Consider the following 25,802-nt stretch of genomic DNA (forward strand, 5'->3'; position numbering starts at 1 on the left):
AGCGCTGTAGACTTCTGGAAGCCATTCGACACCGTTCTGGACTGCCGCTTACTGAAAAAATATAGGCTTACCTAGTGTGCCCAGCTTTGCGACTTGATTCAAGACTTCCTTGTAGAGAGATCTCAACACGTCGCTCTTAACGGAACAAAACGGACAAATAACCTAATGTCGTCCATGTTGGACTGTTTAAGGAAACAGTCACTTTTTTGACAATAAAAGTTCAAATAAAACAATTTATCTGTGTTAATCAGTTTTTATTTTCTCTCACGACGCGTTCCGAGAGTTTATACTGTCCTCTTCAGTTAGAGAACAGCGATATGTTGTTACATGTGTATCAGGTAATTTCCTGAGTGCTCCAAAGAAGTGTGATAGGCCCATTAGTGTTTACAATGTATAAAAATGATCCAGTAGAAGATGTCGGAAGCTCTTTAAGGTTGTTCGCAGATGATACGGTTGTCTATAAGAAGCAGTGCCAGAAGAGAGTATGGATTTGCAGAATTACTTGCAGAGGCTTGATAAATGGTGCAGGTTCTGACTGTTGACCCATTATCGTAACTAATGTAACATATTGCGTATGTATACAGGAAAAGAAATCCATTATTGTACAACCGCACTGTTTACGACAAATTTCTGGAAACAGTATATACTGTAAAGTATCTAAAAGTAACTATTCACAGCGACCTGAAGTGGCATGACCACATAAAAACAAACAGCAGGAAAAGCAGAAGCCAGACTGAGATACTTAGGAAGTATCTTAAGGAAATTTAACTCATCCACAAACTAAGTGGCTCTTATGGCATTTCTTCGACAGATTCTTAAGTACTGTTAATCAATCTGGGATCCTTACCAGATAGGACAGATAGACGGAGAAGAGCCAAGGAAGGGATGTTTTAGTCGGCGCGAGAGCGTTACAGAGATGTTCAACAAACTCCAGTGGCAAAAGTTCCAAGAGGCGTTGTGCATCACGGAGATATTTAATACTGAAATTTCGAGTGAGCACTTTCCGTGAAGAGTCGGATAACGCATTACTTCCTGCCGCATACGTCTCACGAAATAACCTCGACGAGACAATTCGGGAAATTAGAGCCAATACAGAGGCTTACCGACAGGCTGATTCCATATTTCTAGGTTTCCGGAAAACATTTGACACGGTGCCCCACTGCAGGCTGTTAACGAAGGTACGAGCATATGGAGTAAGTTCACAGATATGAGTGGCTCAAAGACTTCTCAAGAACAGAACCAGGTATGTTGTCCTCGACGACGATAAGAGTGCTCATCAGAGACAAGGAGCGCCCCAGGAAGTGTAATACTACCGCTGTTGTTCTCTATATACATAAATGATTTGGCGGACAGAGGTGGCAGCAATCTGCGGTTGTTTGTTGATGATGCCGTGGTGTACGGTAAGGTGTCTAAGTTGAGTGACTGTAGGAAGATACAAGATGACTTAGACAAAATTTGTAATGGGTGGCAGCTAGCTCTAAATATGGAAAAGTGTAAGTTGATGCGGATAGGTAGGAAGAACAGACCTGTAATGTTCGGGTACAGTATTACTAGAATCCTGCTTGACACAGTCAAGTTGTTTAAATAACTGGGCGTAACGTTGCAAAGTGATATGAAATGGAACGAGCATGTGAGATCTGTGGTAGGGAAGGCGAATGGTTGACTCCGGTTTATTGGGAGAATTTTAGGAAAGAGTGGTTCACCTTTAAAGAGGACAGCATATAGGACACTGATGCGGCCTATTCTTAAGTACTGCTCGAGTGTTTGGGATCCGTACCAGGTCGGATTGAAGAAAGACATCGAAGCAATTCAGAGGTGGGCCGCTAGGTTTGTTACCGGTAGGTTCGAACAACATGTAAGTGTTACGGAAGTAGTTCGGGAACTCAAACGGGAATTCCTGGAGGGAAGGCGACATTCTTTTCGAGGAACACTATTGATAAAATTCAGAGAACCGACATTTGAAGCTGACTGCCGAACGATTCTACTGCTGTCAAAATACATTGCGCGTAAGGACAGACAAGATAAGATACGAGAAATTATGGCTCATACGGAGGCATGTAGACAGTCGCTTCTCCCTCGCTCTATTTCCAAATGGAACAGGGAGGGGAATGACTAGTATTGGTACGCGCGCAAGATCAATGGCTAGCGGTGTATCGATGTACATGTAGGTTTTTCTTCCCATGGGCCATTCGCGAGTGAAACAGGGAAGCGGGATCATTTAGTGGTACTGGAAGTATCCTCTGCCACACACCGTTTGGTGGCTTGCGCAGTAGATGTAAACGTGCGAGAGTATATCGATGCTGATTAATTTATCTCATGTTTATTTGCTCTGTTCAATAAACCAACGAAAAAAGCTATCTAGTTTGCACTGCACTAAGTCGAAAAATTACAACTCATCGTGATTACGTTACGAAAACAGTATTTTTTTTAATAAAACGAAGTATCCCAAATACACTACTGGCCATTGAAATTGCTACACCAAGAAGAAATGCAGATGATAAATGGGTATTCATTGGACAAATGTATTATACTAGAACTGACATGTGATTACATTTTCACGCAATTTCGGTGCATAGATCCTGAGAAATCAGTACCCAGAACCACCACCTCTGGCCGTAATAACGACCTTGATACGCCTGGGCATTGAGTCGAACAGAGCTTGGATGGCGCGTACAGGTACAGCTGCCCATGCAGCTTCAACACGATACTACAGTTCATCAAGAGCAGTGACTGGCGTATTGTGACGAGCCAGTTGCTCGGCCACCATTGACCAGACGTTTTCAGCTGGTGAGAGATCTGGAGAATGTGCTGGCCAGGACAGCAGTCGAACATTTTCTGTATGCAGAAAAGCCCGTACAGGACCTGCAACATGCGGTCGTGCATTATCCTGCTGAAATGTAGGGTTTCGCAGGGATCGAATGAAGGGTAGAGCAACGGGTTGTAACACATCTGAAGTGTAACGTCCACTGTTCAAAGTGCCGTCAATGCGAACAAGAGGTGACCGAGACGTGTAACCAGTGGCACCCCACACCATCACGCTGGGTGATACGCCAGTATGGCGATGACGAATACACGCTTCCAATGTGCGTTCACTGCGATGTCGCCAAACACGGATGCGACCATCATGATGCTGTAAACAGTTCCTGGATTCATCCGAAAAAATAACGTTTTGCCATTCGTGCACTCAGGTTCGTCGTTGAGTACACCATCGGAGGGGCTCCTGTCTGTGATGCAGTGTCTAGGGTAACCGCAGCCATGGTCTCCGAGCTGATAGTCCATACTGCTGCAAACGTCGTCGAAGTGTTCGTGCAGATGGTTGTTGTCTTGCAAACGTCCCCATCTGTTGGATCAGGGACCGAGACGTGGCTGCACGATCCGTTACAGCCATACGGGTAAGTTGGCTGTCATCTCAACTGCTAGTGATACGAGGCCGTTGGGATCGAGCACGGCGTTCCGTATTACCCTCCTGAACCGATCAATTCCATATTCTGCTAACAGTCATTGGATCTCGACCAACGCGAGCAGCAATGTCGCGATACGATAAACCGCAATCGCGACAGGCTACAGTCCGACCTTTATCAAAGTCGGAAACGTGATTGTACGCATTTCTCCTCCTTACACGATGCATCACAACAACGTTTCACCAGGCAACGCCGGTCAACTACTGTTTGTGTATGGGAAATCGGTTGGAAACTTTCCTCATGTCAGCACGTTGTAGGTGTCGCCACAAGCGGCAACCTTGTGTGAATGCTCTGAAAAGCTAATAATTTGCATATCACAGCATTTTCTTCCTGTCGGGTAAATTTCACGTCTGTAGCACGTCATCTTCGTGGTGTAGCAATTTTAATGGCCAGTTGTGTATGAAAATGAAGTCATAGTGGTAGAGACATACCAAAATCCATTAAACGAATCATTCAGTGCCACGATGAAGTCATTGCAGTCGACAGAAGCAGAAAAAGGAGGCAACTTAGCGAGATTTTCACCCTTATGTCTATGGGGTATTAGTATCGAGGTAGCGACGAAACGTATGTGGGAGAAGTTGTCTTAGGATTTTTTTACTGATTACTATACGATATTGCAATGCCTGTGCTATTCCGAATAACAATGCAATGTTCCTTCGGACATGCATGCATGTCTGGAGGAACAATGAATCGTAATTCGGAAAACTCAAGTACTGCAATATCATATTTATCCGTCGACATCGGGCAAGCGACTTTGAAGTAAAATGTCTCCCCTGTTGGGGTATACACATAATGGATATAAAAGTACGATTGCAGACACGTGGTTGACGACATACGGAAGTTTGGGTCTGGCCTTGAGTCGTGCTCGGGTAGCCAAATGGTAAGCGACCGCTCGCGATAACCGGGAAATTCGGGTTGGAGTCCCGGTCGGACATAGATTTTCGATGTCGTCATTTCATTACACAGCTAATGGTTGTCCATATTCACAAATGCGGATACATTTCATGTCTTTACTGACTGTCGATCTGCGTGCTTGTGGTTCTTTCAATAAAGAGATAAAAATCCCGTATCAAGCGACATCAGAACCGAAAACTAACGCAGTTTTCCGCTTGAAGGGCGAACACACTACTGTTAAGCTACCTGTAGGATCCGACTGCGTTGTACAGCGCTTCCTTTTTGCTCAAATTGTCGTTAAGATGGAGAATCCGCGATGTAAATGGCGAAGTAAGCTGCAGTTCATGTTGGAACTAGGTGTCTGGACACAAAACCATAAATCTGCTGCGTCAATTCTTAGAACCCATGTAGAATATTTCATCTAAATTACAAGAAAATATAGAGTGAATTTACCAGGACATTTCTGAACTACTCCACGAAGTAAATCGATCGTCACAAAGTTATCAAGCATATCGTACAATGTTGCCAATTCTCCAGTAGACTAGCGACACGCAGAATACGCTTGCTCAGCTGATGGGCATCTTGGGCTTGCTGACACCGAGAACGCTCGTCGTTTGGTGAGACACCTTCGCCGCCTGCCACTTCATTGACTGGCAGCAGAAATCTTAGAATAGGCCAATGAGTTTCATACACATTTCGGTAACCATGATTTGGGTCTAAAGCTTAGTTAAAAGTAATATGCAGCTGCACCGACTCCAACTTCATCATAAGCAAAAAGCATGGAAAATTATTTGGGCGATGCTCCTCTGTAGTAGCTGTCTTAGTTATTTTTGTGTTTCTGCCTTAAGCAAGCTGCAAACTAAAAAAATACATGCAGCGGAAGCGATTCGTCTTTTTAGTGTTATCACTCGCTGGTACGATTATGAGTATGTAACATTCAATTTAATATTATTTACTTGAAAATACACTACTGACCATTAAAATTGCTACACCAAGAAGAAATGCAGATGATAAACGGGTATTCCTGGACAAATATATTATACTAGAACTGACATGTGATTATATTTTCACGCAATTTCGGTGCATAGATCCTGAGAAATCAGTACCCAGAACAACCGCCTGTGGCCATAATAACGGCCTCGGTCGGCCTGGGCATTGAGTCAAACAGAGCTTGGATGGTGTGTACAGGTACAGCTGCCCATGCAGCTTCAACACGATACCACAGTTCATCAAGAGTAGTGGTTGTTTGGTTGGTTGGTTTGGGGAAGGAGACCAGACAGCGAGGTCATCGGTTTCATCGGATGAGGGAAGGAAGTCGGCCGTGCCCTTTGAAAGGAACCACCCCGGCATTTGCCTGGAGCGATTTAGGGAAATCACGGAAAACCTAAATCAGGATGGCCGGACGCGGGATTGAACCGTCGTCCTCCCGAATGCGAGTCCAGTGCCTAACCACTGCGCCACCTCGCTCGGTATCAAGAGTAGTGATTGGTGTATTGTGACGAGCCAGTTGCTCGGGCACCATTGACCAGACGTTTTCAATTGGTGAGAGATCTGGAGAATGTGCTGGCCAGGGCAGCAGTCGAACATTTTATATATCAAGAAACGCCCGTACAGGACCTGCAACGTGCGGTCGTGCATTATCCTGCTGGAATGTAGGGTTTCGGAGGGATCGAATGAAGGGTAGAGCCACGGGTCGTAACACACCTGAAATGTAACGTCCACTGTTCAAATTGCCGTCAATGTGAACAACTAGTGTCCGCCGCTCGTGGTCTCGCGGTTGCGTTCTCGCTTCCCGAGCACGGGGTCCCGGGTTCGATTCCCGGCGGGGTCAGGAATTTTCTCCTGCCTCGAGATGACTGGGTGTTTGTGTTGTCCTCTTCATTTCATCATCATCCAGGAAAGTGACGAAATTGGGCCGAGCAAAGGTTGGGAAATTGTACGGGCGCTGATAACCGCGCCGTTGAGCGCCCTACAAACCAAAACATCATCATCATCATCATGAACAACTGGTGACGGAGACGTGTAACCAATGGCACCCCATACCATCACGCCGGGTGATACGCCAGTATGGCGATGACGAATACACTCTTCCATTGTGTGTTCACCGCGATGTCGGCAAACCCGGATGCGACCATCATGATGCTGTAAACAGAACCTGGATTCAACCGAAAAAATGACGTTTTGCCATTCGTCCACCAAGGTTCGTCGTTGAGTACACCATCGCAGGCACTCCTGTTTGTGATGCAGCGTCCAGGGTAACCGCACCCATGGTCTCCGAGCTGATGGTCCGTGCTGCAGCAAACGTCGTCAAACTGTTCGTGCAGATGGTTGTTGTCTTGCAAACGTCCCCATCTGTTGACTCAGGGATCGAGACGTGGCTACACGATCCGTTCCGGCCATGCGGATAAGGTACCTGTCACCTCGACTGTTAGTGAAACGAGGCCATTGGGATCCAGCACGGCGTTCCGTATTACCCTCCTGAACAACAACGTTTCACCAGGCAACGCCGGTCAACTACTGTTTGTGTATGGGAAATCGGTTGGGAACTTTCCTCATGTCTGCACGTTGTAGGTGTCGCCACTGGCGCCAACCTTGTGTGAATGCTCTGAAAAGCTAATCATTTGCATATCAGAGCATCTTCTTCCTGTCGGTTAAATTTCGCGTCTGTAGCACGTCATCTTCGTGGTGTAGCAATTTTCATGGCCAGTAGTGTAGTTTTTCATATAAATGCTTTCATTGGCACAACCTGTAACACAACCGAAAAGACAACAAACGCCGATTAAAAAATGTGAACGTCCACAAAGAAATTTTCCTAACTACGAATAAAATATAGGAGGGGCGTTCAGCAAGTAAAGCACTACATCTTCTCTGAAAGCTGTTTGGTCTTATTCAGGATTCAAATAAACATTATTATTCCCCTGTATTTTGGCTACAAAACTCTGTTTTTCAATGTGATCTCCGTTCAATGCGACGGCCTTCGGCATCTCACTGGGAGGGCCTGTATGCCCGCAAGGTATCACTCCAGAGGTCGATGTCATGGCCACCGTCTTACTGCATCAGTCCGGAACCGCGCGACTGCTACGGTCGCAGGTTCGAATCCTGCCTCGGGCATGGATGTGTGTGATGTCCTTAGGTTAGTTAGGTTTAAGTAGTTCTAAGTTCTAGGAGACTGATGACCACAGATGTTAAGTCCCATAGTACTCAGAGCCATTTGAACCATTTTTACTGCATTAGTAGCGCCCCATTATCCACGTACTTCTTCCCGTGGAGTGCATCCTCCATTGGGCCAAACAGATGGAAGACGGAAGGTGCGAGATCCGGGCTGTACAATGAAGAGGGAAAAACAGTCCAATGAAATTTTGTGAGCACCCAACTGGTGGGCGAATGTGTCAGCACTATAGAGGCCTAGTTGAGCAGCAATTTGTTTGCGATCCGTCGATCACCTCAAATAGGAATCTCCGCACATTCCGACAATGCAGGAGTCACAGCAGTGTGCTGTCAGCTGGCCTACGGGAGATCAGACAGGTATGCGCGATGTGACGTTAAACGTATTTAGGTGAGCTAATCGTCCGCCCAATACTGGTACGAGGTAAGGTGAATTTGTTGCACGGGTGAACACTAGCGGGCCTAGGGCAGAGGCCGCGCCGCGGCCAGCCCAGCTGGTAGACCATTTCCGGCCTGCCAGTTGCAGAGACGAGCAGCGTCGGCGGAAATGGGAAAATCCCGGTATGGGGAATTTGGACGACGCGAGGATCGCTTGAGAGGGCCGGATATGCTCCCAGCAAAGGCGGGCTTTGAGATAAGCTGAAAGATGGCTTCTTACAGCTCTTTGAGCGTCTATAATAATTAACAATCAAATATTAATGCAAATCTGAATACATCGGTGATCCCAGAAAATAATGCGTATCCGATGACAACAGTGATTTCGATATCTTTTAAACATAAGATAATTATTAACAGTGAATAAACAGTTTCACAAGAACCTCTTAATTAACAACTTCTAAACGTTTCATGTGATTCCAACAAACGATACCTCAGATGATAGCATTGCAGTATACCTAACGTCCCTGAAATGTGTTTTATTTATTAGTTTATGATGCTTTTTATATCTTTTTATTACGCAAATGTTTGTCAGAACACCGTGTTCTCCACAATTACAACTTGTTATAAATGGCTCTGAGCACTATGCGACTTAACTTCTGAGGTCATCAGTGGCCTAGAACTTGGAACTAATTAAACCTAACCAACCTAAGGACATCACACACATCCATGCCCGAGGCAGGATTCGAACTTGCGACCGTAGCGGTCGCTCGGTTCCAGACTGTAGCGCCTAGAACCGCACGACCAACAGCTTGTTATACTTGTATAGTTATTTCATGAACAGTTGACTAATGTGCCAATAACTTTACTTAAATGTCGATTGCAAGTGCTATTAAAAAACTGTGGTAATTTAGAAGTGGGCAATCGCGTTTGTTAGCAGACAGTACCACTGAAAAAAGAGAACCGAAAGATGCTTCTGTCGCCGGCCGCGGTGGTCTCGCGGTCCTAGGCGCGCAGTCAGGAACCGTGCGACTGCTACGGTCGCAGGTTCGAATCCTGCCTCGGGCATGGATGTGTGTGATGTCCTTAGGTTAGTTAGGTTTAAGTAGTTCTAAGTTCTAGGAGACTGATGACCACAGCAGTTGAGTCCCATAGTGCTCAGAGCCATTTGAACCATTTATTTGATGCTTCTGTCGAGACGGAATAAATAACAGTTTAAACAATTATAACGACAATTCGTCATCATTTATTGTGAGCACACTTGCACAAGAATGCTGACTTATTTATTTATGAACAAACTATTGTGTTATTGGATTGGATTGGATTGTTTGGGGGAAGAGACCAAATAGCGAGGTCATCGGTCTCATCGGATTAGGGAGGACGTGGAAGGAAGTCGGCTGCGCCGCTTCGAAGGAACCATGGCGGAATTTGCCTGGAGCGATTTAGGGAAATCACGGAAAACCTAAATCAGGATGGCCGGACGCGGGATTGAACCGTCGTCCTCCCGAATGCGAGTCCAGTGCGCTAACCACTGCGGAACCAACTATTACTTATATTTATTGTAAATGATCTGAGTGTAACCGAAGGTCTATGACTTTTCTGTATTTAATTGTTGTTGAAATATATTAGTTCAAGCCAGGACGCAATCATATTGTGTCAAATCATGCCTGTAGAGCATAAGAACGATGTGTTTTGGTGGGGATGACTTTCAGCCATTGGAAAAGCAGACAGTAGTGGAACACTATGAGAGTGGAGACAGACTTTTCAAGTGATGACCTCAAGGAAGCTATTCTAGACACTTGGACGTTCGTTCTGGAAGAAACCAGACCTGCCTGTGGCATTGTGTGTTTTTGGATGGACTGGGTCATTTATTCTGGGCAGTATACAGCTGCTACCGTACTTAAACTTCTGAAGGGACTTCGTATTTGGAGAGGTCTGAATATGCTCCAGTGTGGAACTCTGGCTCTTTCTGCTTGCAGTATGGAACTGAGAATAGAGTAGGAGCTATTATTCTTTACATCGGGTGTGTTAATTTGTGAATCTTCATGTTCAACTCTGAACAGTTTTGAGCTGGTGAATATTTAATCTATTGGGACTGCGAAATCGACTTGGGTTGTGCGTATCTTTGGAGACTACATAAGCTTGGGATTTTGCTTTCATTCTCGTAACGCTCACAACATAACTTTTACTTGAATACCCTAGGACCACTCGTCGTTTATTTGAGATGTACTTTCTTGAATAAACGTTATACAACTTCTGGTTGTGTACATCAATTACAGACTCTAGGAAAGAATCCTTGTTATTGTGATGTGATGTGTGACTAGGGCCTCCCGTCGGGTAGACTGTTCGCCGGGTCCTAGTCTTTCGATTTGACTCCACTTCGGCGACTTGTGTGTCGATGGGGATGAAATGATGATGATTGGTACAACACAACACCCAGTCCCTGAGCGGAGAAAATCTCCGACCCAGCCGGGAATCGAACCAGCGCCCTTAGGATTGACATTCTGTCACGCTGACCACTCAGCTACCGGGGGAGGACATCCTTGTTAATAAATTATCCATTTAACTTTTATTCTTTATTTCTGTATATTTCATTAACTCGGAATCCTAGCCAATGCATAGACTATCTGACTACAGGATCACGGCTACGGATTATTATTTAGAGCGAATTAGCTGTGGGGCGTGAAATCTGACGTGCGCGGCTCGATCCTACGACTACATTGAGCTATTGTTTTTAAACAGAACCATGCATAGCCCAATTACCTAAAGTACGAATAACCACAGGTTTGCTTGAATGGAATGCTGTTTGGAAGGGCAACTATTCACGAGGGGATCTTCTGGGAGGTGCATCGAGTTATGATCTCCCACTTCCCCTGCTTATAGTGTGGGTAGGCACCTATCGCACCCTAAAATTGTAGGTGCCAATGCGGCCAAGTTTTTGAAATATTACCTGTTAAAGTTTGGGCAGTCCTTTGAGGCAAGTGAACGAGTAGCCGAGTGGCAAGCGAGTGAGACTCCCGTCCAGGCGGCCCTGGGTCGAGACCTGCCTATGCTACTTTTGTTTTCGCGACGCTAGATCCATCGCAAAAAGAAGTATTCCATAACGTCAATGCAGTGGCGTTGTCTTCGGACTTGAGAAAATACGGATCCGATTGCGACGAAAATGATTGTGCCTTCGTACAATGTTCGTGGTGTCGAAAGTACAAATGTTTTGATTGTTTTTATAAAAAGTATCATCCGTCGGAATGTACTCGTCATAATATAGGAAATATCGATTAACTTTCCATTAAATGAAACATTTTTAATCATTCATTCGTTGTTTCTTTTTAAATATTCCCTACCTCAACGGAACAAAATTAAAAATACAAGGAAAACAAATTGAACAATAATAAAATAATTCAAGAAATTACATTACGGTTAATTTCCTATTAAAAAAAGAAAAATGCAAAAGATTGAAAAAAATGTGACATTCAAATTGTAATTTTGATTTATAGAGGCCTTTAATTCTTTTTAATCAATTCCTTGCGGAATGTTCATGATTAATTATAAATTAAAACAGGCATTTGAAAAAAAGGAAACAAAAGTAGCATAGATAGGTCTCGAACCAGGGTCACCTGGACGAGAGTCTAGCTCGCTTGTCACTTGGTTATTCGCTCACTTGCCACAATAGTGAAACTTTTCTGTATATACAGAGCTGCCCAAACTTTAACAGGCAATATTTCAAAAACGTGACCGCATTGGCACCTATAATTTTAGGGTGTGATAGGTACCTACCCACACTATAAGCGGGCGAAGTGGGAGCTCGTAACTCGATGCACCTCCCAGAAGGTCCCCTCGTCAGCAGCAGTAGCTGTTAGGTACCATCGCAGCGATCTTGTTGCGATGATGACAGGCACCTTGCCCAACGACACACCATGCTTTTGCTCACTGACAGGTCTCTGTAGGCGTTCTACAAGCGGCTATGGAAATCTGCGATTCTCTGGTTTTCCAAAAAAAGAAACTCAATGACAGCTCTCTGCTTGGAACACACTTTCTTCGCAGATGCCATTTTGAAGGCTACGATAGCGTTGCCACCTAGCGGAACCTCATGAAATCAAGTGCTGACGCAGAAATATTCCATGGCGTCCCACAACAAATCCCGAATTTTTTCAACTGAAATTGGCTGAGAAGAAAGTGTGTTTCATTACTTATTGAACGCCTCCTCGTAGCTTCAAATCATAAAAGCAAACTGCGCAAGAAAATCTTTCACCTTCTTCGAAAAATAGGAATCAAATGCGGCTAAGAAAATTAAACATGTAAATGACTGAAGGACGAATCCAGCTTCTGATAACGTGAAAGGTGGTGCAGTTGTGATGAGAGAGTCAAATAAGGAACATGAAGTGCCGACAGTATTGTCTCTTATATGAGATGCCACAGTTTGCTGCCCGCAGTCTACCCACGTTCGCCAACTAGTAGCTCATGGGGTATAAGGCTGTACCGGTAGTTGGCGACGCCATATACCATGTTGCGAGTCTGCCGAGAGATGCGCATGCTGGCGTCTGCTCATAGGTGCCTCCTCTTAAACAAGCCAGCGCCGACAGCTCTGCAGTCTCGTATGCCTCTTGCTAGTACTACGGACATCGCCCACGAGTCAGCAATGTACAGAAACGGCTCCATTTTTACGTAAGGTCACAAATCTTCGTCCAAAAACTGTTGATACGTATCTTTTATCTGATTTCTAGATTTTTTGGTTGTTGCGTACACATTATAATGCCATTCTACTGACTGATTCACATCTTATTGGACTCGAGGACCAAATTTGCCGCTGAATTCTTGGAGACAAACAAAAATTGTTAGTAACGTTTTTTGGAGAGTGTTACTCTGTAATGTGCAGTGTACAATTGCGTAGACTCACACGTACAAAACAGCAATCGCGGTGGAGGATCCACGTAACAAACGGAGGATGGAAAAAATACAAAATGATCGTTTCGTGGGTGCTCGATCGGTTTTCAGAGATTAGAAACACGAACATTGTGGCACTGAGCAATGGCTGCAGCAGTCTACTGCTTTCGAGAAAATGCGTTGATATGCTTGGTTTGCCGCGAATTATCGTCAGAATGCGTGGAAATTAGCAGCGTTAACGAAGCTGCTTTTTCTAACGATATGCACATTAAAGACTGTGACTGTGGAGTATGTGTGTACGCACGTTGTTCCTGGTGCACTCAAGTTTATGCTGTCACTGTTTTTATAATATGTATCACCCTGGGGTATGCGCCGGTTCTCTTGAAGCGTAGAAGCAAAGATCAAGGCAAAAATTGAGACATTACAATTTATAGTTTTTTCATTTTCGATTACTGTTAGCTACATAAGGTTGTATAAGACATATGATGAACCGACTCATTTAGTTTAATGCTGCGCGCTAACTGATAAAGTAGCGCCAAAACTTTGTCATTTAATGTGAAACTACTGAGATTTGGGACCTATCAAAAAATAAGTGTCCCTTAATTTTCACCCTCCTTTCACAAAGCGAAGTTTATAATGTGTCAGTCAGCGACCTATGGAGTGTTACCTATGTGAGATAAAGTTTGAGGAAACAGCTTTTGTAGCTCCATGCCTACAAATGGAACATAGTGTTTGTTCGCTATTTCCACACAATAAACATAGCACGGTTAATCCCTACGGATCGCAAATTTCTGACTTGAGAAACTGATATACTATCGAAAAGAGCCACTACGACCTGCGGCCCTCAGTATTATGACGATATGAAGCTTGTTAAAGTGAGGTTAATCCGTACTGATTATGTGGAAACTGAAAGGTTTCAAAAATGGCTCTGAGCACTATGGGACTTAACATCTATGGTCATCAGTCCCCTAGAACTTAGAACTACTTAAACCTAACTAACCTAAGGACAGCACACAACACCCAGCCATCACGAGGCAGAGAAAATCCCTGACCCCGCCGGGAATCGAACCCGGGAACCCGGGCGTGGGAAGCGAGAACGCTACCGCACGACCACGAGATGCGGGCGTGAAAGGTTTCATGTCCTGTGAATAATAACGAACAAAAAAGCGGTAAAGTGTTCGCCCTTCACGCGGGAAACACTGTTAGTTTTCGGTTCTAATCTCACTGGAGACAAGATTTTGTTTATCTCGTCTGTGAAAGAGCCACTAGGAGGAAGATTGACAATCAGTAAAGAATTCCTAAGACGACAGATCCTCCATAAATTTCGTCGCAACCTTGATTCTGTAATTGTTGGGTGTAAGGTCCGCAAGATACGCGAAACGCCTTCTTTCCAAGTTTCCAAACATGTTTCAGCACCACTGTGCCATCATCAGTGGGTTTCTGTTTTATTTAATCTGTAATGTGAACACTTTCGCTAAATGATTACAAAATTTTGTGGATATTTAGGTCAAACAACCGTTCTTTTCTTTTTGTTAATACCTTTACACTCGGTTTGCATAGTTTATCAAGACCACTTGTGTATTATTTATTACAGGTAGCTTGTCATCTGCAACCAAACGATGTTGATGAGAAATTTTCTTGGGAGTTGACCTACCATTTTATGCTCTAAACATAATTTAGTTTGTCACGATATCTTGCGCCTGTATTCATTTTTACTGACTTTTTTGTGTGGCAAGCCCTTTTATTCTCAGCGTCATGGTGAGGTTTTGTGAAGCACACGTAAATATAACAGCTATTTTCACAAATAAGGTAGCAAAAGCGCTTTGCACTTTTCCAAAACACACTGTAATTGTGGTGGTTGTGTGTCCCAGTCCGCCGGGCGTTGGGGCCGAGCGGTTCTAGGCGCTTCAGTCTGAAACCGCGCGACCGCTACGGTCGCAGGTTCGAATCCTGCCTCGGGCATGAATGTGTGTGATGTCCTTAGGTTAGTTAGGTTTAAGTAGTTCTACGTCTAGGGGACTGATGAACTCAGATGTTAAGTCCCATGGTGCTCACAGCCATTTGAACCATTTTTTTGTCCCAGTCCAGTCGGTGTTCATTTGTTCACCAGTGAGTTTGGCGCCAAATTTGAATTTTGTTTACATTGTGTGTGTTTGTGTGTGTGTGTAGACTATCTAGCTGTTTGTGTTGTATTTTTTGTAAAGTTCCTTTAATGTGTTAAATAGTGTGCCTTGGAGAGTGTAGTGTATTCATTTATGACCTGTTTCCCTTGTGCTATTGCCTTCTGTATGTGGAAGTTATGGTCAGTTTGCTGTATAGGCTGTGGCTGGGTTTTAGTATTCGTAAGTTTGTTTCTATTGTAGTTGAGTGGTGATTGTAGGCTATTAGGTGGTCGGCAAATGTGCTATGGGAGCTGTTGCTTTTTAAAGCTCTGAGATGCTCTGAATATCTGGATTTACATGTGCTTCACAACACCTCACCATGATGCTGAATATAAAAGGGTTTGCCACACAAAAACTTAAGCAAAAAAGAATATAGGCGCGAAATATCGCGACAAATTAAATTACGTTTAGAGCATAAAATGATAGGTTCACTCTCAACAAAATTTCTCATCGACATCGTTTGGTTGCAGGTGACAAGCTACCTGTAATAAATAATACAAAAGGGGTCCTGACAAACCATGCAAACCGAGCGTAAAGGTATTAACAAAAAGAAAGGAATAGTTGTTTGAACTAAATATCCGTATAATTTTGTAATCATTTAGTAAAAATGTTCACATTACAGATTAAATAAAACGGAAACCCACAGATGATGGCACAGTGACGCTGAAACATGTTTGGGAACTTAGAAAAAATGGTGTTTTACGTAACTGGCGGACCTTACGTCCCACAATTTTAACTGCAAACACGATAAACACAAGGAGCTGCAAATCCAAATGATGAATATCTTGATTCCGCACCCTGTAGATATGAATGTGAAAATCTTGCTGAGTTGCACATTGGTTAGAATCTTCTTGTTCTGCTTCTGTCTATTTTACTGACGTAATGGTAGAATTAAATGATTTTCTATGTGGCGTCTCTTCTTTCGGACATTTTTGACCCTGTAGCTATTATGAATCAGGACATAAATAAATGACTGACGTTATCTGTTAGTGGGCCTTAATTAAATCATTGGAGAAAGTGGAATGTTTATGTGGAACTAGGATTCCAACCCAGGTCTTCCGTTTACTAGGCAGATGCGCTGACCACTGCGCCATTCGGACGGTGGTCATCGTAACTGCACGGGATACCCTAACACGCCTCCCGTCAGACCCAAATTCCCGACTTATCCATACACTACTGATGCAGTGCCCCTTGCCCATTCTCCTCTTTACTCGTGGCATTTTGCCGATTCCCGTAGGAGAGTTCAAATGTGTGTGAATTCCTAAGGGATCACACTGCTGAAGTCGTTGGTCCCTAGACTTACACACTACTTAAACTAACTTATGCTAAGAACAACACACACACTCATGCCCGAGGAAGAACTCGAAGATTCCCGTAGGAGATCGAGCTTGGTGTACATCTGCACTGAAGTCATCAACTGGTCATCAAAAATCAAATGGTTCAAATGGCTCTAAGCACTATGGGACTTGACATGTGAGGTCATCAGTCCGCTACACTTAGAACTACTTAAACCTAACTAACCTGTGGACATCACACACATTCATGCCCGAGTCAGGATTCGAACCTGCGACCGTAGCAGCAGAGCGGTTCCGGACTGAAGCGCCTAGAATCGCTCGGCCACAGCGGCCGGCAACTGGTCATCCTCACCTGAATTATATATGTAGCGTCTGTTCTTTCGGAGCTTCTTATTATGGGCACTAACACGCCTTTCTGCAAGTACTTACGATCGTCCAACGACTGTACTTCGCTTAACACAACATCGCCACCGAACAATGCTATACTGCTGTCGATCCTAGCTGACAAATCGTTTATGTATATTGGGAGTATTAGAGGTGTTTCCAGAATGAAAGTTTTACTCTGCAGTGGAGTGCACTGATATGAAACTTCATGACAGACTAAAATTGTGTGCCGGGCCGAGACTTGAACTCGGCATCTTTGTCTTTCGAAAGAAAATGTTCTTGTCCGCGAAAACCAATGGTTCCGAGTTCGAGTCGCTGTCCGGCACACAGTTTTTATCTGCCAGGAAATTTCTTTAGAGGTGTTACTGCTTCTTGGGACACATCCTATATCACTTGCGTTTCCGCGGAGCATTCACAGTCCATTATAACGTACTGGGTTCTGTGAATCCAATATTCATCGTATCATTCACGTATCTGCGAAATCTATCTTTTCACCTGCATATATGATTTGAAAAATTTCGTTAATGATTAATCAAGTTGTGTCATAAGCAGTTTTTCGTAAATCAGTGTTGATACTTTGAGGGAAATGTTACAGCACAGGTTAAAGCTGTGACCTAGTGTCTCATCTAGAGCGCCAGCAGCTGCGGAGTGCCTACTTTCACGCCGGCCTCCTTCCTCGTGACTGAAGCAGGACCCAGGACACTGCCTGCATTCGGGAAACTTCCGCATGACCTATGAATGTGTATGTGGTGTATGTTCTGCGTGGTCAGCTCCAGACAGCAGTATTTATATCCCCTGGCTATCTGAGCAGATCTTCGACAGGGCGAGTATGTCACAACGCCTGCCGGACGTGAACGTTCTACTGACACAGTCTAGGTTATGTTGTGCCGGGCGACGCGGTAGTTGTGACAGCCATTACTACTGCTGCCGAACAGCGAACTGCCGACCGCTGCCTGACGTCCCTCCGGGCAACCAGCTGGGCCGGCCGGAGTGGCCGAGCGGTTCTAGGCGCTACAGTCTGGAACCGCGCGACCGCAGTTTCGAATCCTGCCTCGGCCGTGGATGTGTGTGATGTCCTTAGTTAGGTTTCAGTAGTTCTAAGTTCTAGGGGACTGATGACCTCAGAAGTTAAGTCCCATAGTGCTCAGAACCAACCAGCTGGTGCCTCACGGTCTAAGGCACAAACGGACGACTCACCGGCTCCACACTGTTAACGTCGTCGTCTGCTACAACACTACATTCTCCGAGTAAGCACCCTGCCTTCCATCTCTGCGCGTACACCACCGAGCCGTATGCTTCGCATGCCGCTCTGACACAGCGGCAACACAGGACGACGAATAACTGTGTCCTGGTGGATGATGACGATGATGATGATGGGTTTGTGGGGCGCTCAACTGCGAGATTATCAGCTCCCGTACAAAGTCCCAATCCTTTCACAGTCCAGTCTTGACACGTTCACGAATGATGATGAAATGATGAGGACAATACAAACACCCAGTCCCAGTGCAGAGAAAATCCCCAACCCGGCCGGGAATTGAACCCGGGGCCCCGTGATCCAGAGGCAGCAACGATAGCCACCAGACCACGAGCTGCGGACCCTGGTCGAGGACGGACTCATAACTGTTCGGGTGTAAAGGAATAATGAAGAGTTATGTCCATCTATTGTTCAACTGTATTCTCTATTCTCTATTCCCACACCGTCGCGCGAACCCACGGCGCCCAACCTGGAAGTCTGCAACCAAATAAACACAAAGACGACTCCAACCATCCAGTAGCCATCATTGCACTTCCACCTGTTACAGAAGCTTGTTTGCCCCAGTAACATCATGATGTCTGAGCTTAGAATATCCTCTAGCACCCTGCGACTGACTGTTATCAATGATGTTGTCCTGCACTTACGTGCATCCGATGTTTCACCCTGATCGTAAAAAGGAATGACCTGTGTACTTTCCAGTTACCCTGTGTAAGGTGGCAGAATAAATGGTCAGATTCGCACCTTACATGAGACCTTTACAAATCGCAATGAGAAGGTGAAGATGACACCTAACTTAAATCGACAGTCATGAGAACATTTGCCCATCAATATATAATTCAAAAAGGGATGACAGTCAATTGACAGTAATTAACACACCATTCCTATACAACGCATGTCTTTGAACTGAAGGTAGAACAGGGAACGCGAGTCGAGTCGCTTTTAGTTTTGAAAAGCCAGCTCCACAACGGCTTAGCAAAACCGCGCTGCGGGAGTTACGCCGGTGACCACTTAAGGGGGTGGCAGGAAAGAGGTCAGCGACCCCGGGCCAGGTGATTCAAGCTGGAGGGCCGCCTGCAGTGAGGGCATCGGTACAAGGGCAGAGAAGAAGCTTTAGAAAACTGTGTTTCGAAATTCCAACGGGAGACGAACAAAAGCAAGTGACGCATTTTCGTCCAGCGAGTGCGAAACACGGAGAGGTCAATGTAGTTTAGGCGTCTAGAACGGGCACAAAACGTCCGATTGGCGGAAACTCACTAGGAAGGAGAAAACTACTGAAGTTTCGAAGCAGTTTGATAGAGGGGACGTTGCGATTGGTATAGGGTGTTTCTACAAAATGAGAGGAACGCTCCTATTGGTCGAAAAAATACGTGACGTGAAAAAGGGAGTCAAGTGGAGGGAGGCAGTTCTGCCATGAGAGGACAAGAGAGAAATTTTGATTCGACTCTTCTCTAAACTGGCGTCAAGGGCAGAACGGAGCGCTTAACGCTCCATACGACGCAAACAAGAAATTGGTGTGGACACTGCGTTCACAGCGGCTGCACTCCAGCTAAATTTAGCTGTAGCAACGTTTAGCTCCAACTGTGGAGAAACGAACCAGCCAAATTAGTTAACTGTTCTTGTGAGAACCGAGAGGCCACTATAATATGCACGCTGTTCCAACCATGCGCGTGTATATCGTCACATAATAAGGCTAGGGCTGAGTACATGTTTTCTCGTATAACGAGAAACATAGGAAAAGTTTCTGCTGGAAAGTTCAGCAAAGGCCAGATTAGTTTTGTAGGAATTTCAGTGGGAGAGAGCGGCGTTGCAGACAGCAGCGCGTCGCAGCTTCAGGTAAATACTGCGTGCAGAGCCGGCCGTTGTGGCCGAGCGGTTCTAGGCGCTTCAGTCTGGAACCGCGCTGTTGCTACGGTCTCAGGTTCGAATCCTGCCTCGGACATGGATGTGTGTGCTGTCCTTAGGATAGCTAGGTTTAAGTCGTTCTAAGTCTAGGGGACTGATGACCTCAGATGTTAAGTCCCATAGTGCTTAGAGCCATTAGAACCATTAGTACCGCGTGCAGAGGCGTAAACTTTATTGGTTCACCAGCTTCCGTCCACTGTAAACTCGAGTGGCCTTGGGTAATCTTGCGCTCAAATTTGTCACTTGACTAACCATCCACCGTAGACTTGATTGTCATCCTAAATAGTACCGAACTTTGAACCGGAATCGGATGATTTTCGTAGAACTGACCAACATCATAACGTATGTGTAGGAGCGATTTTGTAAAGAAACGTCCAATTAAACTTTCATGTTATCGTCCTTAGGATTAATGTAAAGAAACTTCGAATTAAACTTTCATAATATTGTGCTTAAGATTAATGTTCTTTCAGAGAGATAATATTTAACATTGTTGTGTATAAACTTATTTCACTTTTTGATGTTGGCAAGATGCGTTATCATTGCGCTGCTTTTATGTTGGCGAGTTGAAAACTTTGTGAAAAGATGTAATTTGGTGAGAAATATTGCGACATTAAACTTGTCATTTCACCTCACACAGTTGTTCTCAATTGGCTCTGAGCACTATGGGACTCAACTGCTGAGGTCATTAGTCCCCTAGAACTTAGAACTAGTTAAACCTAACTAACCTAAGGACATCACAAACATCCATGCCCGAGGCAGGATTCGAACCTGCGACCGTAGCGGTCTTGCGGTTCCAGACTGCAGCGCCTTTAACCGCACGGCCACTTCGGCCGGCTGTTCTCAATTGAAGAATACGCAAGCAAAAAACAAAACCCCTGCAACCTTACACCTGGACTATTCCAGAAGACTCTAGATGGAGCTAATTCCGCAGCGTATTCGATGTAAAATCAAACTGGAATTACGTCAGAGCCTTTGAGGGTAGTGGAGTGGAGGCTGACCTGCGTGATGATGGTCTCCGTGAAGATTGAACGATCGTAGCGGTAGCTGGTGCAGGGCGTGGGCGTCCCGTTGAGTGAGACGGAGCATTTTCCAGAGATGTTGGAGGGCGGCTCCTCACACCAGAAGCGCGCGGGTGGCGCCAGGAAGAGGATGCCCAGCTGGTGCCAGGCCACCGGAAACTTCACCAGCGACACGGACAGCACCACCAGCAGCTGCCACCGACCCCACTCTCCCATCGCCGCCTGTACCTGGTCTTCTCGTTTCTGGCCCACTGGAGCAGAAAAAAATGTTTGTTCTTAGTAGACACATAATACAATGCTTTTAATTGAAACTAAAAACCAGAGAATAAAATAGGCAGGTGAGAGAGTGCACAAACTGAATATCTTACGTAGCTTCAGTGGAAATAAAGCTTTTGCTTGCGTGAAACCTGATGTTACAGTACATCGGCTGGCAAGCACCAGACTGGTATTGATGCTCTATTAGTCTATCCAATTACTTGATCTTAATTTGTAGTTCTCATGAGACTACCTTGCGCTATGGACGTTTTTGTTACTTTTAGGACCTTCTAGTGAAATACGATATGATACGATATTGCAGTGCCTGCGTTATTCTGAATTTTGTTCCTTTAGACACGCGTGTCCAAAGGAACATCGCATCATACGGGGTATCAAGCGAACTTTGTCATTGGATGGTTCAAATGGCTCTGAGCACTATGGGACTTAACTTCTGAGGTCATCAGTCCCCTAGAACTTAGAACTAATTAAACCCAACTAACCTAAGGACATCACATACATCCATGCCCGAGGCAGGATTCGAACCTGCGACCGTAGTGGACGCGCGGTTCCAGACTGTAGCGAATAGAACCGCTCGGCCACCCTAGCCGGCCTTTGTCATTGGATTGAGGACTTTTTCGTAGGGAGTACGCAGCATGTTATCTTGGATGGAGACTCATTTCCAGATGTTCGCATCATACATTCGTGGAGCTTCATGCTCCGGTGAGGATGGGCGGATCACGCCTTTCCTACTTCTTCCTGGGGGTGTTGAGTGTTGTCTTCTCGTTTGAATCTTCCTCGCGGTTGCGTTGCTGCTAGTGGGTCTTCCTGCTCGTGTTGCGGTGTTCCTTTACACCAGCAACAGGTCTGGCCACTTTGTGGTCGGGCGCCAGTGCACTTGGTTGCCAAAGTTGCGGACGAGGTCGTTCTCCGATGTCGGCGCTGCCGCATAAAAACGATGCGCCGCTTACCGGAATCGGTGATTAAGCAGCGGTACTCCCGCTACTCTGTGGAGTTCTCCGGTGCTGATGTCTCGTGGCAGGTGAAGCGCAAACCTAAGCGCCTTGTACTCGGCCGTCTGCAGCTTTGCAACTGACGAGTCAGCTGCGTTGCCCCACAACGCAGCAGCGTATTCTAACACTGGCCCCATTAGTGTCAGGTACAGAGTAGTGCCGCAGTGTGGGGGATCGCCAGATGTGAAAGTAACTTCGAGTGTGCCCCAGGGAAGTGTGTTGGGACCCTTGCTGTTCATGTTGTACATTAATGTTCTTGCAGATAATATTAATAGTGAAATCAGACTTTTTGGAGATAACGTAGTTATATACACTACTGGCCATTAAAATTGCTACACGAGGAAGAAATGCAGATGATAAACGGGTATTCATTGGACAAATATTTTATACTATTACTGACATGTGATTACATTTTCACGAAATTTGGGTGCATAGATCTTGAGAAATCAGTACCTAGAACAACCACCTCTGGCCATAATAACGGCCTTGATTCGCCTCGTCATTGTGTCAAATAGAGCTTGGATGGAGTGTACAGGTACAGCTGCCCATGCAGCTTCAACACGATACCACAGTTCATCAAGAGTAGTGACTGGCGTATCGTGACGAGCCAGTTGCTCCGTCACCATTGACCAGACGTTTTCAATTGGCGAGAGATCTGGAGAATGTGCTGGCCAGGGCAGCAGTCGAACATTTTCTGTCTCCATAAAGGCCCGTACAGGACCTGCAACATACGGTCTGGCATTATCCTGCTGAGATGTAGGGTTTCGCAGGGATCGAATGAAGGGTAGAGCCACGGGTCGTAACACATGTGAAATGCAACGTTCACTGTTCAAAGTGCCGTCAATGCGAACAAGAGGTGACCGAGACGTGTAACCAGTGGGACCCTGTACCATCACGCCGGGTAATACGGCAGTATGGCGATGACGAGTACACGCTTCCAATGTACATTCACCGCGATGTCGCCAAATACGGGTGCGACCATAATGATGCTGTAAACAGAACCTGGATTCATCCGAAAAAATAACGTTTTGCCATTCGTGCACCCAGGTTCGTCGTTGAGTACACCATCGCAGGCGCTCTTGTCTGTGATGCAGCGTCGAGGGTAACCGCAACCATGGTCTCCTAGCTGATGGTCCATGCTGCTGCAAACGTCGTCGAACTGTTCGTGCAGATGGTTGTTGTCTTGCAAATGTTTCCATCTGTTGACTCAGGGATCGAGACGTGGCTGCACGATCCGTTACAGCCATGCGGATAAGATGCCTGTCATCTCGATTGCTAGTGAAACGAGGCCATTGGGATCCAGCACGGCGTTCCGTATTACCCTCCTGAACCCAGTGATTCCATATTCTGCTAACAGTCATTGGAAAAAATCATAGTATCCTATGACCATAGTATGAATGAGTCACTGTTGGAAACGGCCAACTCATACAAATACCTAGGTGTAATATTTTGTAGGGATATGAAATGGAATGATCACATAGGTTCAGTCGCGGGTAAAGCAGGTGGTAGACTTCGGTTTATTGGTAGAGAACTGGGGAAGTGTAACCAATCTACAAAGGAAATTGCTTACATATCACTCATGCGACCGGTTGTAGAATATTGCTCAAGTGTGTGGGACCTGTATCTGATAGGACTAACAGAGGATATTGGACGTATACAGAAAAGAGCAACACGAATGGTCTGACGTTTGTTTAATCCGTGGGAGGGTGTCACAGAGATTCTGGAGGAACTGACTGGAAGATTCTTGAAGACAGACGAAAACTATCCCGAGAAATTCTATTAATAAAGTTTCAAGAACTGGCTTTAAATGATTATTCTAGGTATATACTACAACCTCCTACGTATAGCTCACATAAGATTCGTGAAAATAAGATTAGAATAATTACTGCACGCACGGAGGCATTCAGACAATCGATCTTCCCGCGCTCCGTATGTGAATGGAAGAGGAAGAAACCCCGATAACGGGTACAATGGGACGTACCCTCTGCCGTGCACCTTATCGTAGTTTGCAGAGTATAGATGTAGACTGACACTGCATTATCATATTTATCCGCAGACACCGGGCAAGCGATTTTCTAGTAAAATGTCTCGCCTGTGCGGGTATATACATAACGGATCTTCGAGTAAAGGTGTCAGGCACGTGGTTGACGACATATGAAAGTTTCGGTCTGGCCGTGAGTCACGCTCGGGTAGCCTAATGGTATGGTGATCTCTAGCGATAAGCGGGAAATCTGGTTTCGAGTCCCGGTCAGGCACAAATTTTCATTGTCGTCATTCCATTACACACTTGATGGTAGTCCATATTCGCAGCTGAGAATACATTTCATATATTCTAGTAAACTGTCTCAGGTGCCAGACACACACTGAGTAGTATGGTGTTTGAAGATCTCCTAGTCTCGTCCACTGTGAGGTGGTTGTCATGTGCCAAGTTTCTCTCGCACCACTGCCTGAATGCATACACAATCTTCGTTATGTGCGACGCGCGAGATGTTACGAGCCGGGGTGCTCTGTAGGTAACTGTGAAACTCTTACTGACGGACCTAGGTCAATTTCCAGCAGTGATACGGTATTAAAACAAATCTAAGTAATGGTCGCGAGCCTCGCTTTGACCCACGAGGCGTGATTAACTTGTCACACCTCCAAATTCAGTAATTGATGTACTGTAGTTATCTAACTCCAATCGATAAGATTACGAGATCCAACGACTGATAAGGAAGACGGATACCGCTGACAGTCAGCTGACTGAACAAGCTGATTTGTACAAATTTAGAACATAACAGTTCAAACACAGTAGATAACAATATGGGAATGCAGCAAATTTCAGAGATTAAAACTTCTCGGGTTATTAGCCAAGTCATGTTGTCGTGGTGTCACAACGTTTGTACTAGTTTCCTGCTAATTACATTCAGACACGAACAAGATTACGTGAAGGAAAATCGTTGAAACTTTTCGACAAGTCCACGCCACAACTCGGCTGATAATCGGAGACGATTTTGTCAATAGATAACAAATGTCATTTACTGCCAGCAATTAGACCTTGCGAAGTCTGTTTTTCTTTAACCACCTGTAACTAGCTAATTTGTCGAGGCCCTGATACGAGACATGTTTCTACCGAGCACATGCACGGTCACTAAAGCCCAACACTCGCATAGAAAACTTGAAAGTCTAGTTCCACGCCTGCATACAGGCCCTTCCAAATTCTTTTAGGCTTTACATATTGAAAATAAACTTCGTTGATAATAAAGGATCATTAAAATCTCACTTCACAAATTGTAAACACTATGTAAAACAACCTACACCCAGACCATACAAAGAACATGTCTCCTTTACCTCCGAGGACTGCCAGCTGGATCATTAATTTCGAGAGCTGCAAGCTGCGCCGCGAAATTATTTGAATGTTCGGGTATTTGAGCCACTTAGTCGCAGGATCGCAATGCAGGCCTTTTCGTGCGATACTTCTCACACCTGCTAACAGCAATCCTCTGCATAATGTAAGCCGCTCCTCCTCTTTGGTTAAAAATACATGCAGTAATTTGACTATCTGAAATTCGCATGCATCGGACTTGTCGGTTCTGACAACATGTGAGAGCGAACGTACGCCCAAACTACACGTGTCTGATCAGGAAAGCTCCTGACCGTGAGCTTGCTGACGAGTCCTGTTTATCTCTACAATAACTCTGTTTATAATCCCCATCAAAATACTACTATTAAAATGACAGGTTACATAATGTTAACACAGATTCT

At 45.1% G+C, this 25,802-nt stretch overlaps 1 protein-coding gene across 1 annotated transcript in view; it reads right to left on the reverse strand.

Annotated features, from left to right (window-relative positions):
• The window catches only part of LOC126469863 (organic cation transporter protein-like), a 373,860-nt gene that overhangs the window by 214,476 nt on the left and 133,582 nt on the right, over positions 1 to 25,802 (reverse strand). The window contains exon 2 of the mRNA XM_050097173.1: positions 20,773 to 21,044. Within this exon, the coding sequence (XP_049953130.1) occupies positions 20,773 to 21,044 (272 nt within the window). The remainder of the gene's footprint in view (positions 1 to 20,772; positions 21,045 to 25,802) is intronic.

This window comes from Schistocerca serialis, chromosome 3, assembly GCF_023864345.2.
Source record: "Schistocerca serialis cubense isolate TAMUIC-IGC-003099 chromosome 3, iqSchSeri2.2, whole genome shotgun sequence".
Lineage (NCBI taxonomy): Eukaryota > Metazoa > Arthropoda > Insecta > Orthoptera > Acrididae > Schistocerca > Schistocerca serialis.